This window comes from Pipistrellus kuhlii, unplaced genomic scaffold (genome assembly GCF_014108245.1).
Source record: "Pipistrellus kuhlii isolate mPipKuh1 unplaced genomic scaffold, mPipKuh1.p scaffold_m20_p_112, whole genome shotgun sequence".
Taxonomy (NCBI): domain Eukaryota; kingdom Metazoa; phylum Chordata; class Mammalia; order Chiroptera; family Vespertilionidae; genus Pipistrellus; species Pipistrellus kuhlii.
Window position 1 is genome coordinate 189,033 of NW_023425419.1, and position 15,966 is coordinate 204,998.

Genomic DNA, 15,966 nt, shown 5'->3' on the forward strand with positions numbered 1-15,966 from the left:
GGCTAGGTGGATAGAGCGTCGGCCTGTGGACTGAGGGTCCTGGGTTCGATTCCGGTCAGGAGCACGTGCCCAGGTGGCGGACTCCATCCCCAGCAGGAGGCAGCTGATCCATGATTCTCTCATCACTGATATATCTCTCTCTCCCTCTTCCTTCCTCTCTGATCAATAAAAATATATAAAAAGACACGGGTGAGACCACACCCCTGCCTGAATCCAAACCCTCCAATGCGCTCCCACCTCTCAGCAAAAACCCAAGGCCATGCAGAGGCTTACCGCCCTTTGTCCTGTGCTCTGCCCCCTGCAGCCATGCTGGTCCCTGCTGTCAGTGGCCCCACCTTCTGCAAAGCTGTGCTTCCCCCTGGACCCTCCCCGCCTTGAAGGCTTCTCTCCCTCAAGCCTAACCCCGACTCCACCGCTGCCCTCCGCTGCCTGCTCTGCTGCATGCACGCGCCACTTGCTAACACACCACAGGATCCTCTTATTAGTATCGCTCTGGGTCTGCTCCCGCGGGGGGTGCTGGAGGAAGGCACGGGTTTGTCCTCTCGCTGGCACCCCAGCATCTAGCTCAGTGCCTGGCATCGGCCTCACAATAAATGTCTGTTGGATGGACGGGCAGGTCTCACCCTCAGGAAGGACAGCTGGGCTGGGGGAGGTGGTGAGGGAGAGACTGCACCAGGGCTGCTGGAGGCGAGGGGGCAGGACCGGTGGATGGATAGACAATGGATGGATGGATGAACCATGGATGGATGGACGATGGATGGATGGATGGATAGATGATGGATGGACGGATGATGGATGGATGGATGGACGGTGGGACGATGGATGGAGGAAGGAGCACTGGAGGGAGGGGCCTGCCGGCGGGGGGAGCTGAGGCCAGGGGACCCCCAGGGCTCCGGGGGGTAGGCAGAGGTTGGAAGTGGGAGCCTGGCGGGTCCCGCAGTGAGGGGGGCCCAGGAGAGGGGAAGGGCAGACACCGGACCGGGCGGCTCAGGGAGGCCACACGGCGGGGGCCCACCGCCTCCACCCGAGGGGAACCGGCCAGGAGGCCGTGGAGGGGCCGGGGCTGCCACGGGGGCCACGTGCGATGGGCGCGCAGGGCCCGGGAGCCGGGCGCGGGCGGCGGGCAGGCCAGGGGGGCGATGTGGTGCCCCCGGGCGCCAAGCCGGAGGCCGCCTGAGCGAGGGGACGCGAACCGGGAGGTGACGGGACGGCGGGGGCGGGCGCCGGGCGGGGGCGGGCGCCGGCGGCGAGGGCGTGGGCGGGAGGGCGGCGGAGGCAGAGCGCCCCGCGCCCGGGAAGGCGGCGCCCGGGCCCGGCCCCGGGAGGGCGACACGGCGGCCGGCCGCCCGGGGTGGGCGCGCGGAGGCGGCCGCGGGGCGGCAGGTGCGCGCGAGGCGGGACGTCCCGGGCGGGAGGCCCCGCGCGCCGCCCCCTCAGGGCTCGGCCGGGTCGGGCCCCGTCCGGGCGCCCGGCGCGCCGGCCAATCAGGAGGCGCCGCCGCCGCCCGGGCCCCGAAGCCCCGCCCAAGCCCCGCCCCGGCCCGAAGCCCCGCCCCCGGCCCCCAGGCGCGCGGCCGGCGCGGCCCCGCTCAGAGCGAGAAAAGCGAACCCAACCCGTCGGGGCTGCCGCTCCGGACCCGCCGCCGCCTCCCCCGGGTCGGCTGTACCGTCCGAACCCGAAAGTCCAGTTGGGCGGCCCGCCGCGGCGAGGAGCGCGATGACACAGGAGTACGACAAGTGAGTGAGCGCCGCCGCCGCCGCCGCGGTCCGCCGTCCGCCGTCCGCCGTCCGCCCCGCACCTGCTCCGGGCCCGCACTGAGGCCCGCACTGGGGCCCCGAACTGAGGCCCGCACTGAGGCCCCGCACCTGCTCCGGGCCCGCGCGGGGGCCCCGCACTGAGGCCCCGCGCTGGGGCCCCGCACCTGCTCCGGGCCCCGCACTGAGGCCCGCACTGGGGCTCCACACTGAGGCCCCGCGCAGGGGCCCCGCACCTGCTCCGGGCCCCGCACTGAGGCCCGCACTGGGGCCCGCAGCGAGGCGGCGGGCGGCGGGCGGGGGGCCGCGGGGGGGCGCGCGGCCGGCTCCGGCTTCTCCGCCCGCGGCGCCATGGTCCCGCCGGAGCCCCCGGGGGCCCTGGCCGTGGAGACTGGACTCCGGGGTCCCCTCCGCTCCGCTCCCCTCCCCCCCTCGGCGTCCTTGTCAGGTGGGGGGACCACCCACGGGCGCCCCCTCTGCTCCCCGGGGCCCAGCGGGGCGCCCTCGGGGCCTCTGCCCCGCGGAGCCCGCGGAGCCCCGGCGACGCGCCCCCCCGCCGGCGGCTGCACAGGGAGGCTCCGGTGAGCCCGCCGCTCCGGTCGCGGCGCCGCCTGGGGGACTGGCCGCCGGGAGGTGCGCGCAGGGCGGCCGCGGGCCCGCCGTCCTCCTCCGGGAGTGAGGGCCCGAGGGGGACGCGCCGCCCGCACGGCCGGGTCGCCGCAGCCCGGTCCCCGCGCCCAGAGCTCCCGGCGCCGTCGGGGGCACGCGCTGCAGGCACCGGGCGGCCGGCCTCTCGGAGCCTGTGATTAAGGCGGATTCTGACCGCGGAAGGTGGTGGCCACCTGAGCGGCCCCGGGGCGGGGACACGGGGTGAGGGGCAGCTCTGTGTTTTCTTGGCAGCTTTTCTGTAAACATAGCATGGTTCCAAATTTTAAAAATATATCTTTATGAGAACCGCACCAAGCCAATCAGGGCATAGGGTGCTGCTTTCCTGGAGGAGTAGGTTCGATGTTTCAGGGCGGAATGTATCCTGATCTTTGCTCGTAGCCTGTGCACTGGGGTGTCCCTGGCAGTCACCCCTCGGAAGTCTTCGCGGGGTGACGGAGGAGAGGACTCCCCCAAGGCGGGGGTGAGCCCTGAGGACTGGCAATGGCGCGTCCCCTGAGAAAGCGGACAGAGGCAGCCGGGTTCGTGGATATTTCTTTACGCATACGATTAAGGAGGCACATTTCCAAAGCCGGCCTTCTGGCCGTGAGACGATTCGCAAAAACTGCTGGGTTTTCTGTTGCTTCCACCCGGCGGGGAGGCGTGGGAGAAGGGAAGCTGAAAAACTCGCTTTATGGGACTGGGATGAGCCAAGCGCTGTCACAATCCGCTGGGAGCAGCTATTAGCACTATTAATAACAGCTTAGCCGGAACGCCGCCGTCATCCCGGCCCGGCACCCTGGGTCCCGCGGGCCGGCGTGCTCCGCTCCTGGTGGCCCGGGGAAGGCCCCCGCTTCCAATGCTGCTTCCTCTTCCTCTCTTTCCCAAACGGCCGCTGGGGTTCGTTCTGGGTTAAGATAGCACCCCACCTCAAGACTTCTTTTCCTACCAAGTATCAGCGCCCATGACTGTATGCCCAGGCATGCGGAAACACATCGGCTTTGAAATAAGACTTACTTTTGACTGGGGATAAATTAAGTTGTCGGATTCCCTTCACAACCCCCTCCCTCCCCCTTTCAAAGGTGTTTTCCTGTTTTAAAAATCCGTATCTGTTTTTAAAGGGCCTGGGTGGCTGCCAAGCCCTTGTTGATTGCCTGAGAAGATAATCTCTTTCTGCATTCACTTTTAGAGGAGGGAGGTCACCTCTAGGCAGTGCACGTATTTCATCGGTGTGTCGCAATGAGAACCTAAGTTTGCTTGTCAGAATAGTGATCGTTCAGAGTAGTTCTGAACATTCAAACATTGTTTTCCCCTTAAACACACTTCTCCTGGCTGGAGTGAGTGTTCTGCTTTTTGTCTTTATTGACTTATTCAATAGTGCCAAACTGAGACTGTTTGCGTTTCAAGTTTTTTAAATCAGTCCTGTTTGCTTTAATCTCTTAAATCAAATCTTCTGTAAGAGTTCACTAAGACCCACGTTGATTTTTCTCTGGATTATTTTCCCACCCGACTACAGGGTTAAAATGAAACAGGTGTCGCCCCGTGTGGAAAAAATGGTGTAAAAATTTAAAAACCAGATTTCCCCTCCTGTTTGCTTAGAGACCTTTCTGTTTTCGTGTGGCTTCGTGGATGGTTGTAGATTCTTATGCGTTTATCTCCAAGATAAACAGTTAGCTCCCAGGCCAGAAAATTGTGCCTGCGTATTGATTTACAGCCCCCTTTGGCACATTCCTGCTCGGCCCTGGTAAGCAGAGGGGTATTCTTTCTCACACCCCCCGGAGGATTGCTCGGAGGATCCCTTCTTCCCGCCCCCTCCTCTCTCCTTGGCGCAGGCGTTTGTAAGGCACGGCCTCAGAGGGGAGCGCGGGAGTAACGTGTTGCAGCATGATGCCTGAGCTGTACATGTTCTCTGTAAGAGGGCTCGGCCTGATTGCGTTTCTGCACAGAATCAACCGTTTGGCCTCGCTTGGTGTCCTTGGTTTTTGCGTATATGAAGTGTTAGAATAGCCTGGATTTTCCTGGAATATCTTTCTCCCCTGCCAAGTAGTGTCTACGTCCTGGGTTCCATGTGTGGGCTAGCTGCAGCTTCCCTGGCTGCCCACATACCTTCCATCTTCCTGGGTGACCCATCGGCCTGCAACTAAATGGGCTGTCTTCTGGTTTTGTTTTACACACACACACACACACACACACACACACATTATTGATTTCAGAGAGGAAGGGAGAGAGAGAAACATCAGTGAGAGAGAGAGAGTCATTGATCAGCTGCTTCCTGCACGCCCCACACTGGGAATCAAGCCCGAAACCCAGGCCTGTGTCCCGATCAGAATCGAACCGGGACCCCCTGGATTCATAGGTCAGCTCTCCACAACTGAGCCACGCCCAGGCCCGGTTTCTGGTCTTGTCTTAATTTACTTTATTGGGCTGTTGACGAAACAATGGACTCTTTTATTGGGACATCAATGGATTGGTTGTGTGGTTCTTTAAAAACTAGCTTAGGATGCCTTGCAGTAGAAACGTGTACACATGTTTGTTTTCTTAATTTCCCCGAAGCAAACGGCCGGTGTTGGTTCTTCAGAATGAAGCCCTGTACCCCCCTCGGCGCTCCTACACCAGCGAGGACGAAGCCTGGAAGTCCTTCCTGGAGAACCCTCTCACGGCAGCAACCAAGGCCATGATGAGCATCAACGGCGACGAGGACAGCGCGGCGGCGCTGGGCCTGCTCTACGACTACTACAAGGTCCGTGCGCCGGGCGCCGGGCTCCGCGGCATTAAAACAGTAATTTGCTGGAGGATGTCCTGCGAGTTGCTTCTGTGGTGACCATAAATGGTTTAATGAGTGCTTTGAATCACTCCGGTTCAAAGCCGAGCATCGCCAGTCCTGGAATCAAAGGGCTGTTTTTCTGACGGGAGGGTGGCCAGCTGCCCCGCACTCTCTGAAGGGGAAGCCGCCTGAAAGAAGATGGTGGGGTTCCCGACCGTTGGCTGGAGGCGGTTCTCGGAGCTGTCAGAGCGGCAGGGTTCATTCCACCGTCACCAGGCCATTTCCTTTTCCCGAAAGGAGGTTGTGGAGTAAGCCTGTGATTGGATTTGGTCTGGTTGTAGGACTCAGGAAAAACCAACTATTGTACATTTGCTAGTCTTGGACTTCCTAGTTCTCGGGTCAGGATAGATTTTGTTTCCTGTTTCTAGAGATTTGGATGCATCTTGATTAAACAGCCTGTCCTCTGGCTGGCGTTTCGCACGGTGTTCACATACATGACACCCCTGTTCTGTTTTATTTATTTATTATTATTATTTAAATACATTTGTATTGATTTCAGAGAGGAAGGGAGAGGAAGAGGGAGAGAGAAACATCTATGATGAGAGAGAATCATGGATCTGCTCCACACTGGGGATCAAGCCCACAACCTGGGCCAGTGCCCAGTGCGAACCACGGCCTCCTGGTTCTTAGGTTGATGTTCAACCCCTGAGCCACGCCGGCCGGGTGGCACCACCGCTTTGTGTCCCCTCCTGCCCTACCCGTTCTCCTGCCTCTCACGGGTCCCCTGGATCTGCCGGACGTGCTCACACTGTGTGTCGCTCTGGACGTGCTCACACTGTGTGTGTTGCTCCCATACCTCCAGAATCCTTGCAGTGTGTTACCCAGTTTCCGGATGAGAAAGCGGGAGCTCTCAGGTCACATGCTCACGTGTGCTGTGGCCAGGGTCCCAGGCCCAGGCTGGTGTGTGCCAAAGCGATCCTCTTCGGTGTGCCTGCCGTCTCCCGTGGGAGGCGCTGTGCTCGCCGGTTCATTGGCAGTGCTTCTTTCTGGCCAATACCAGGTACTCTGCGAGGCTGCTGATGGCACTTCCGTTCCGCCATCGTTTTGTTTTGAAAACTTCCAAACCCATAGAAAGCTTCAAAAAAACCAGGGGCATTCGCTCCTTCATGCTTTCCCCTGGATTGACCAGTTGCCTGCCTTCTGGTACCTTCCGGCCCAGTTTCCTTTCCCGAACACAAGGGATGCAGAGGGAAAGCAGAGAAGACGGCGTCGTTATCAAAATGAGGGTGGGGCCTACATGAAGATGTCATGATTTTTTGGCAGGAGGTCACGTGGTCACCGTGCTGTGCTTCAGGATGAGGTCGCATCTTGTTCTCTGACTGTGAATGGAGCTTGCGTAGTAACTAGTGATGCTGGAGAAACCCTTGTCTGGGCAGCAGCCACTACAGGCTCCCTTGGAGTGGAACTTATTACGTCATCTGCTCTCTGGATGGCTTGTTTCACTGACTCAGTCAGTGTAAAGCCGTAAGCTCCTAAGTGCTCATTAGGAGTTTGAAGTTACATGTTTATAACTGAGACTTCTGAGCATGCCGGGAAGACTGATGCCAGGATACTAGAGGCAGAGGGTGTGTGTGTGTGTGTGTGTGTGTGTGTGTGAAATAAAGGGTCCTAAGTGTATTTTACATCTGAGGAGGAGGAGATAAGCTTTTGCGTCTGCACATTAAGGGAGACCATCTTCGTAGTGCTCTGCGCCACACTGCTCATGATAGGTAGGGCTCTTTGTTTTTATTTTATTTTTTTTAATATACTTTATTGATTTTTTACAGAGATGAAGGGGGAGGGATAGAGACATCAGTGAGAGAGAAACATCAATCAGCTGCCTCCTGCACACACCCCCACTGGGGATGTGCCCGAAACCAAGGTACATGCCCTTGACAGGAATTGAACCCGGACCATTCAGTCCACAGGCCTACGCTCTACCCACTGAGCCAAACCGGTCAGGGCTGTTTGTTTGTTTTTAAATGAACTGACTTATATGTTTCATTTTTTAAAGTATAACCGTCAGTCATTCTTACATAACAACTTTGGTAACGCTTTAAAAACACGTTATTAACACAGGAGATAATACATTTTTTTTCCTTCAAGGCTAAAATACGTTTCAAACCTCTTAGCCATTTTGGAGTGCACATTGGGAGGAAGGCTCAGTTGGGTTGATGTCTGCAGTACTCCCAGGAATGTTTGCCTGCTTTCAACGCCTATGCAAGGAAGAGTAGAATCAAAAAAAGAGCCCTGGCCGGTTTGGCTCAGTGGTTAGAGCATCAGCCTGCGGACCAAAGGGTCCTGGGTTTGATTCCGGTCAAGGACCTTTGTTGCAGGCTCCTCCCCGACCTGGGCCCTGGTCAGGGCGCGTACAGGAGGCAACCAATCGATGTGTTTCTCTCACATCGATGTTTCTCTCTGCCTTCCCCTCTCTCCTCCACTCTCCCTAAAAATCAATGGGAAATTAATCAATGAGGACTAACAACAACAACAACAACAACAGAAAGAATAGAGCAAACTGGGTTCGATTTGTTCTTTTCTAATGGACCGTGATAATCCCCCAGTATCTAAGCTGGCCACTCGAAGCCAGCCTTCGGCTCTCGGAGGCACGGCTGAGTGACCGATCCCTTTGGCTTGACCTTCGCTCTGGAAGGAGAGCAGCGAGAACGCTGAAGGAGCCCAGTGTGTCCAGGAGCTTCCTGTCTGTTCGTTATGTGGATCAGTGGGTAGACCAGGCCGGCGGTGCTGCTCCTCAGGGGGAAACCCACACTCGGGCAGCCGATGTGTGACTGGGTCTGTCCGGCAGCTGAGCGCTGGCTTTTGCACATCCGCGCGGTGAGGCTGGCAGCTCGTTCTGCCCCCGGAGCCTGGGGTTCGGGCTGGGCCTGCACTTGGCGGAGTGAGGACTGAACTGTGTCACGTGTGTCACTGCCTCAGGTGCCGCGAGAGAGGCGGACATCCGCCGCCAAGGCCGACGTGGAGCACCCCGAGGCCGAGCACAGCAAACGGTGAGTGTGCGGGGAGCACCGGCAGTTCTCGAGAAATGCGGTGTCTGTGGCAGTGAGGGGGTCTGTTCAGGCGAACGGGTGCCGGTGGAGAGACGGGCGTGTGGGTTCTGACGGCCGGCCTCTCACCGTGTGATTGTCGCCCTGCAAGTGACCGGTCCTGGGGAGGCGAGGCCTTTCTCCGCCTCCAGAGGCGTGTGTCAATGCTAACATAAGTGCCTGCTTATTTGTCTTGGATGTTCTCTGGGAAGGATGTGGCTTACAGCAGTAAGGGGGGAGGGGTCCATTCGGAAAGCAGAGCACCAACGATTTTGAACAACTGCCTAAGCAAAACTTAATAAAGTAAATGCTACTGTATTCCAAACTCCTCTTGAAGTTTTTTATTTACTTTTTTTATTTTTTTATTTTAGGTTAAAACTTGCAGAAAACTAAATTAAGGCTTGATGTTATAGCCATAAAAATTTTTAAATGTACCTTTAAAATTGCCCTGTGTTTGCCCTAGCCAGTGTGGCTCAGGGGGTAGAGGGTCAGCCTGTGGATTGGAGAATCCCTGGTTCAATTCTGATCAAAGGCACGTACCTCGGTCGCAGGCTCCATCGCCAGCCCTGGTTGGGGCATGTGTGGGAGGCAACCAATTGATGTGTCTCTCTTGCATCGACATTTCTCTCTGTCTGTCTCTTTCTCTCTTCCACTCTCTTAAAATCAATAGAAAAATATCCTCGAGTGAAGCTTAAAATTTTTAAAACATTAAAAACTGCCCTGTGTTGTATTCTATATAATAAAAGCATAATATGCAAATTGACCGAATGGTGGAACAACCAGTTTGTGGGGGGCCGGGCTGGCAAGCAGGTGTGGCCAGGCCAGCCAAGGCATGTGCCAGCAGGCAGAGGGAGGAGACGGCGATGGGGTGGTGAGGCAGCAATGACCAGTGGCAGTGGTGGGGTTATGGAGGGTGGGGCAGGGCCAACCACTCACCGGCTGAGGCCATCCCCTGATTGGCCCACCCTGTCCCCACGCAGTCGCCTCCCGCAGAGGGAGGCTGGTGGCAGCGGCAGTGGCAGGGTGATGGGGATGGGGCCAGACGCTCGCTGGCCAGTGCCGTCCCCTAATTGGCCCGCCCGGTTGCCTCCCACAGAGAGCGGGCCTGAGCTGTCAGTCAGACATCCCCTGAGGGCTCCTGGACTGCGAGAGGGTGCAGGCCAGGCTGAGGGACCCCCCCCCTACTCCACCAAGTACACGAATTTTTTGTGCACTGGGCCTCTAGTAATCAGGAGTAGGACATTGTTAGAGAAAGAATAGCCACTCAGAACCACTGTGCTGACTGACTGTTTACCCTTTGGGTCTGTGTGCATATTTTATGTGGTCGGGTTGTAGTCACAGATAGGGGTTGGTATAAGTGTTCTTGTACTTAGTATGTTCCATGTTGCTGTTTAGTCTTCATAATTACCCCTTGGCAAAGGGCTTATGGCTTTTATTTTTACTTTTTATTATGGGAATTTTCAAACAGCAAAAGTAGAGAAATACTATAAACCCACATGTACCTTTATGTGGGAACAGTTACAACATAATTCCTCTTGTTTAATCTACTTTTGGCTTCTTCAACTTTTTTTTTTTTTTTAACATTTTTTATTTCAGAGAGGAAGATATACATTGGTGGGTGTATGCAAGGCAACCAATCGATGTTTCTCTCTTACATCAGTGTGTTGTTTTTTCTCTCTTTCCCTTCCTCTCTGTCTCTAAAATCAATAAAAACATACCAGTGTGGCTCGGTGATTGAGCCTTGACCCAAGAACCAGGAGGTCAGGGTTCAATTCCTGGTCAGGGCACTTACCTGGGTTGCAGGCTAGATCCCCAGTAGGAGGGTGCAGGAAGCAGCCAATCAAAGACTCTCTCATCATTGATATTTCTTTTTTTTTAAAGATATTTTATTGATTTTTTATAGAGAGAAAGAGAGAGGGATAGAGAGTTAGAAACATCGATGAGAGAGAATCATCGATCAGCTGCCTCTTGCACACTCCCTACTGGAGATGTGCCTGCAGCCAAGGTACATGCCCTTGACCGGAATCGAACCTGGGATCTTTTAGTCTGCAGGCTGATGCTCTATCCACTGAGCCAAACCGGTTTCAGCTCCTCATTGATATTTCTTATCTCTCTAGCCCTCTCCCTTCTTCTCTGAAGTCAATAAAAATATATTTAAAAACAAAACAGAAAAAAACAACACAAACATATCCTCAGGTGAGGATTTTAAATGAATGAATGAATGAATGAATGAGTAAATAAGTAATAAAAATGGTGGAAGTACTGGATTGGCAGTGAAACAGGTTTTGCTTTCTTAAGAAACAGCATACCAAATGTGACCGAGCAGCCCCTCGTTTCTGCCGGAGAGAACAGAGTGCAAGTTCTGAAAAACGTGCCCTTCAACATCGTGCTTCCCCACGGCAACCAACTGGGCATCGACAAGAGAGGCCACCTAACAGTTCCAGACACAACAGTCACCGTCTCCATAGCAACCATGCCCACCCACTCCATCAAGACGGAAGCCCAGCCGCACGGCTTCGCGGTGGGGGTCCCTCCGGCAGTGTACCACCCCGAGCCCACCGAGAGGGTGGTGGTTTTCGACCGGAACCTCAGCGCGGACCAGTTCAGCTCTGCGGCCCAGCCCCCCAACGCTCAGAGGCGGACGCCAGACTCGACTTTCTCAGAGCCCTTCAAGGAGGGCGTGCAGGAGGTACCGCATCTTCCCGAGGGGCCGCGGTTGTCTAAGTATCGGGTTCCGCCTCTTCCTTGTTACGTAAGCCTGAAACTCAGCCTGGAGTGCGTGGATTAGGAACAAAAGTGTTTGGGATTTTTTTTTTATTTTTTTTTAAAGAGAAAAGGCCCCTGGCTGTAATTTGTAAACTAAACCTATAAAACCAGACATTCTCATCAGGGGCACATGGCTAATCTTACCAGCAGCTGAGTTAACAATTACGATGTCAGCACCGTGATTTGCTGGAGAAGGAGAAGGAGAAACCCCAGACGCAGTTTTTCATCAACAGCAGAGAGATCCCCAGCGTGTTTCTGGCTTTTGTTCTAGGCCAGAGCCAGCTCCTGCAGCCTGTCTCCGTGTAAAACGGTTTATCGTGTGTTTGTGGTTCGGTGCTGCTGGGCTGGCGGTATTGGCAGGGAGGCGGTGTGCTGTGTGAGATTCACAAACGAGCAGCAAATGCTTCTGAGGTGGAGGGTGAGCATTGCCTCCGGCAGAAGTTAGCACTGAAGGCGTTTGGAGCTGGATTGCATGGTGGGCCAGGGCGTTGGGGTGGGGGGTCTCTGCTCACGGAGACGGGAGTGGAGGAGTGACGCTCCTGAGAAGGTCCCCCCAGCCCTGTGTGAACTTGACACCCTGTCTGATCGTGGTGCCACGACGGCACTGACTCCTGACGGTTATGAGACATTGGTTGCAGGCTCTTGAACTTGAACAGGATAGGCTGTGTGGGAAAGGCGGAAGGGAATCGGCGAAGCACTTGGGTTACTCACTCGGATGGTTTTCACTTAATTGGGTGGCATGTGCAATGGGTGCTTTCTTTTTAATTGTCTTTTTTACGTCTTCGTAGAGGTGAAACTAGGTTTCCAAACGAATGTTGAACCAGTAGTGGGTTGCTGTAAGCCACGGGCTCTGCGCCGTCCCCGACGCTGGCCCCCGGCAGCCTGGAGCCGGTGACAGCTGTGGCCATCCCCTTGATGTTGCAGGTTTTCTTCCCCTCGGACCTCAGTCTGCGGATGCCCGGCATGAACTCAGAGGACTTTGTTTTTGACAGTGTTTCTGGGTAATAGTTGTCTTTTCATTTGATTTCACTTTGGCTTTTGCGACGTTTCTGTTTTGATCACTCGATCTTGGAAAATCGGAGGTGGCTTTCGCGGGCTTTCTCCGTGCTTGCTGCGGTTCCGGGCAGGGTGCCTCTCTCTGCTGTGGACGGGGCTGCGCTTTCCATGGGAGCCCGCGCTGCGGCCACGCCCCCTTCCTGGTGTCTTGCTTCTCCTCCCTGGGGTTCCTCTGGGACGGGTCCGTGGAGCTGGGAGGAGAGGGGTGTGGTGGTGGTGGGGGGGCGTCAGCTAGAGCTGAGGTGCCTCGTTCCTAGGAGTGGGATGACCCCGGGGCTAAGGCTTCCACTTCTCAGTTAGCCTCGCTCCCTCTCTGGGGACGACATGCACAAGCCAGCTTTTTCTGACCCGATGCCTCCCTAAACCTCCCCCAGGGCACCTCGCACTCATGGGTATTTATTTCCCAAGTTAGTAGGAACATATGGCAACACCTTCAGATTTTTCTGAAAGAGTTTAAGATTTCATTTTATAGTTTTGCTTTATGTATTTTTTACGTGTGTGTATTTTGATGTTAAAATTTTTGTATTTAAAAGTCTGGGATTTTTAAAAAATAATAGTAAAGTCTAGGGTTTGATGGGAAGTGAGGCTTCCTGTAAAGGCCTGCCTCGGGGCAGGAGCCTCAGACGCACAGGGCTCCCGGGCCCGGGCCGGGGCAGGCTGACCTGGGGATCAGAGAGCCAGCGCCCCGGGCCTTCCGGGTGGCCTGTCGCAAGGCCCGGCTCTGCCGCCACCGCCTCGCACAGGCAGCTGCCGATGACTCGAACCCTAGGGCGTGCCTGTCTTCCACACAGTTTACGTCTTATTTACAAAGACAGGTTCACTTCATTCCTAGACACGGGTGTGATTTGCCAGCCAAGGCCTAGGCAGGTGATGAGCCAACTGCGGGGGCTCTGGGGATGGGCTCGAAGGCCACGGGAAATGCAGAGTACCGTGGCGTGCCCTCTGAGGCCCGTCCAGCCGCAGCAGGAACAGCCGGAAAGCTCTGTGCGGAGCGAAGCCAACGGGCCCCGGCCACCTGCTGGGCCTCTGCTGGCAAGGAGCTGCAGGACAGCTGTCTCTCAGGCTTCTTTCCAGAGCCCTTTCCGCGTCTGAGCATCTGGAATATTCTCAGCCTCCCAGCTTCTCCCTGTTAGCATCCCTCAAGGAATTCCCTCGGCCTCTAGTCCCAGTGGGTGGAACGAGGCTTTCTGTGTAGCTCAGAGTAGGCTTATCATGGGGAAAGCTGCTCTGGGTCATAGGACACGGTCTTACGACGCGTCCGGGGGGCCGCCGTGTCCTACGTCCACGCTGCCGCGCTTCGAGACTGAGCTAGAGCTGGAGGAGCTTCCCAGGGAGCGGCCCCAGCCCGGCGGTTCTCTCTTCTTCAGGAACAACTTCGAGTACACGCTGGAAGCCTCCAAGTCGCTCCGCCAGAAGCCGGGGGACAGCACCATGACCTACCTGAACAAAGGCCAGTTCTACCCCGTCACCCTGAAGGAAGTGAGCAGCAACGAGGGGATCCACCACCCCATCAGCAAAGTGCGGGTGAGTCCCCGGGGCCAGGCCTGGGGCAGGGCCAGGTCTCACGGCAGCGCGGAGCCTCTCCTGTGGACCCTGACCCGGAGGCGCCGTCCCCGAGATGCTCCCCGAGTCGCCCTCCCGCTGAAATGAGTTCTCTCTCCCAGAGCGTGATCATGGTGGTGTTCGCCGAGGACAAGACCAGGGAGGACCAGCTGAGGCACTGGAAGTACTGGCACTCCCGGCAGCACACGGCCAAGCAGAGGTGCATTGACATCGGTACGTAGCTCCGGGCGCCTGGTCCCCGGGCACAGCGGCCAGACCCCCTCAGTTATTGTTGGCAGCGACCAGCTTCCTGCCGAACGCGTGGGAATGTGTGTGCCAGCGACTGGCCCGTTCCAGAGCTGTCCTCGCCTCCTGGAACCCGTGCTCCTCACGGTGCTTCCTTCTGGGGGGCTGGGGCCCCTGCAGCTTTCCGCGTGGCCCTGGGCCCGGCCAGCGGAGCAGCTCACACAGGTGCCCGCCTTCTGGTCGCAGGTGTCCGAGGGCACAGCTTGGCGGGGTCTGACCACCCGGGGGTGGTGGTGAGGGAGAGGGAGAGGCGGTGCCCCGGTGAGGGCAGCACTGACCTGCCTGCGCCGGGCTCCCTGCCTGTGAGAGCCTCTCCACAGAGCCCATCCAGAGTGCAGTCCCTGCGCGAAAACCCGCCCTTCCTGCCGTGTGCCACGTTTTCAGTCTGTCCCGTATGCCGGCCCCTAACTTAGTGCCGCTCCCGTTGTTGGCCTCCGGTGATGTCCGTTTGAAAGGAACCAGGCCCTCCGTGGGGAACTCGGGGTGGTTTTGTGACAGGGACCGTGGCTCACCCATTTGTGGCCCATGAGCCTCCCCTTACACGGTGAGATGCAGGCCTCTACGCCTGCTCAGTTACAGAAACTACCTTTCTTCGTTTTTTAAACTTCTGTCAACTCAACAAAGTGTTAATGTAAGGGACCCGAGGGGATCATGTGAAACATGGATCTCACCGCGCCTGCCCTCACGGGGACTGAGAGATCACAAAGGCCATTCCCTCTGTCACTCGTAGCCGACTACAAAGAGAGCTTCAACACCATCAGCAACATCGAGGAGATCGCCTACAATGCCATCTCCTTCACCTGGGACATCAACGACGAGGCGAAGGTAGGCGGTGCCGCCGGGACCCTGTGCCGCCCCTGCCGGTGGGGCGGGAGGGGCTTAGTGATTTGACAACTGAGGTTTTTACAGTTCTGCGAGTTTTCATTTCTTTTTTAAAAATATATTGATTTTTAGAGAAAGAGAGAGAAACGTCGATCTGTTCTCTTGTTTACGCATTTGTGGGTTGGTTCTTGTAAGAGCTCTGACCAGGGATCAACCTGCAGCCTTGGCCTATGGGGACGACCTCCAGGCAGCGGAGCCGCCGGCTGGGGCCGCACGTTGTCAGGGCTTTGCTAAGGAACAGGGAGACTAGCTCGGCCGGAAGATAGCTAGACCCGAAAATCGTGATGAGCATGGACCGGGGCGGTGGGGGGGGGGGTGGGGTGTTTGGGGAGAAGAAGAGCTGTTATTTCGCAGCCTGGGATTTCTTCCCTGGGACCTGCGCCCACTGGGGCTTCATTTTCTCCTTCAAGATTTCATGTTTCCTGAAAGTACAGCTCTTTCCCAGGCGCTATGAAACTACCCTCCTCCCCTTCTATCCTTCCTCCAGACCACGCAGTTCTTTCTTGTCAGCCCCCTTCAGCATAGGAGGTGCGGTGTGTGAGCCCCGGAGTGGGCCAGCGGAGATTGGTGTGGGGGGGAAGGGGGTTGATACCTGCGGAGTTGCCTGCGACACCTCCCTTTCACTGTGCTTCGTTCCCTCGTTTGCCGTTGGACGGACGGGCATGCGACTCCTCCCTCCTTCAGGGCTGGGGGGGGGGGGGGGGGAGTGTGCAGCCGGTCTGCAGCTGGCGGCGCACCTTCAGGAAGGCCCTAGTACAAGTCTCGGTGGCAGTGGTGTTTCACAGTGTCACCTTTGAAGACAGTCGTTTAAGAGTCATTTAGGTGTGATCACAAGTGAAGAAGTGCCCCAATTCAGAGGTCATGTGGATGACAGTTAGAGTTCCTTTCCGTTCGTTTAACCACGCTGTGGTAGATGCTGAACTACCGCAGGGTTTTACTTTTACTTTTCTAAACAGCCACACGGCCCGATGCCTGAGGACCTTGTGAGTGGTGGCAGCATCGTCGGAAGGCAGTGTGTGTCTAAGGCTGCGGGTGGGAGCGGCCACTGTCTGCCAGGAAGCGCTGCGGTGCTGCTGGGACCTCAGGCCACCCAGGCCAGACCCCAGGCGTGAGGCCGTGAATTCCCTGCAGAGTCCGGGAGGGAAAGCACACTTCCCGTCGGCTGTAA

The 15,966-nt window shown here is 56.8% G+C and overlaps 1 protein-coding gene across 5 annotated transcripts in view; it reads left to right on the top strand.

Moving 5' to 3' along the window:
• The first annotated feature begins 1,568 nt into the window (after nt 1-1,568).
• Nucleotides 1,569-15,966, top strand: part of GRHL1 (grainyhead like transcription factor 1) — a 33,987-nt gene continuing 19,589 nt past the window's right edge. For 3 of the 5 annotated variants that reach the window (XR_004987022.1, XM_036432553.2, XM_036432554.2), the window contains exons 1-8: nt 1,579-1,736; nt 4,953-5,139; nt 8,140-8,210; nt 10,545-10,935; nt 11,937-12,013; nt 13,436-13,592; nt 13,733-13,844; nt 14,647-14,741. Coding sequence is in view for 4 of the 5 variants with exons in the window: in XM_036432553.2 (XP_036288446.1) it covers nt 1,717-1,736; nt 4,953-5,139; nt 8,140-8,210; nt 10,545-10,935; nt 11,937-12,013; nt 13,436-13,592; nt 13,733-13,844; nt 14,647-14,741 (1,110 nt within the window). In the remaining variant the exon portion in view is untranslated. Of the gene's footprint in view, nt 1,737-4,952; nt 5,140-8,139; nt 8,211-10,544; nt 10,936-11,936; nt 12,014-13,435; nt 13,593-13,732; nt 13,845-14,646; nt 14,742-15,966 lie in introns of all 5 variants that reach the window. The other 2 variants (XM_036432557.2, XM_036432555.2) reach the window with 2 other exon arrangements.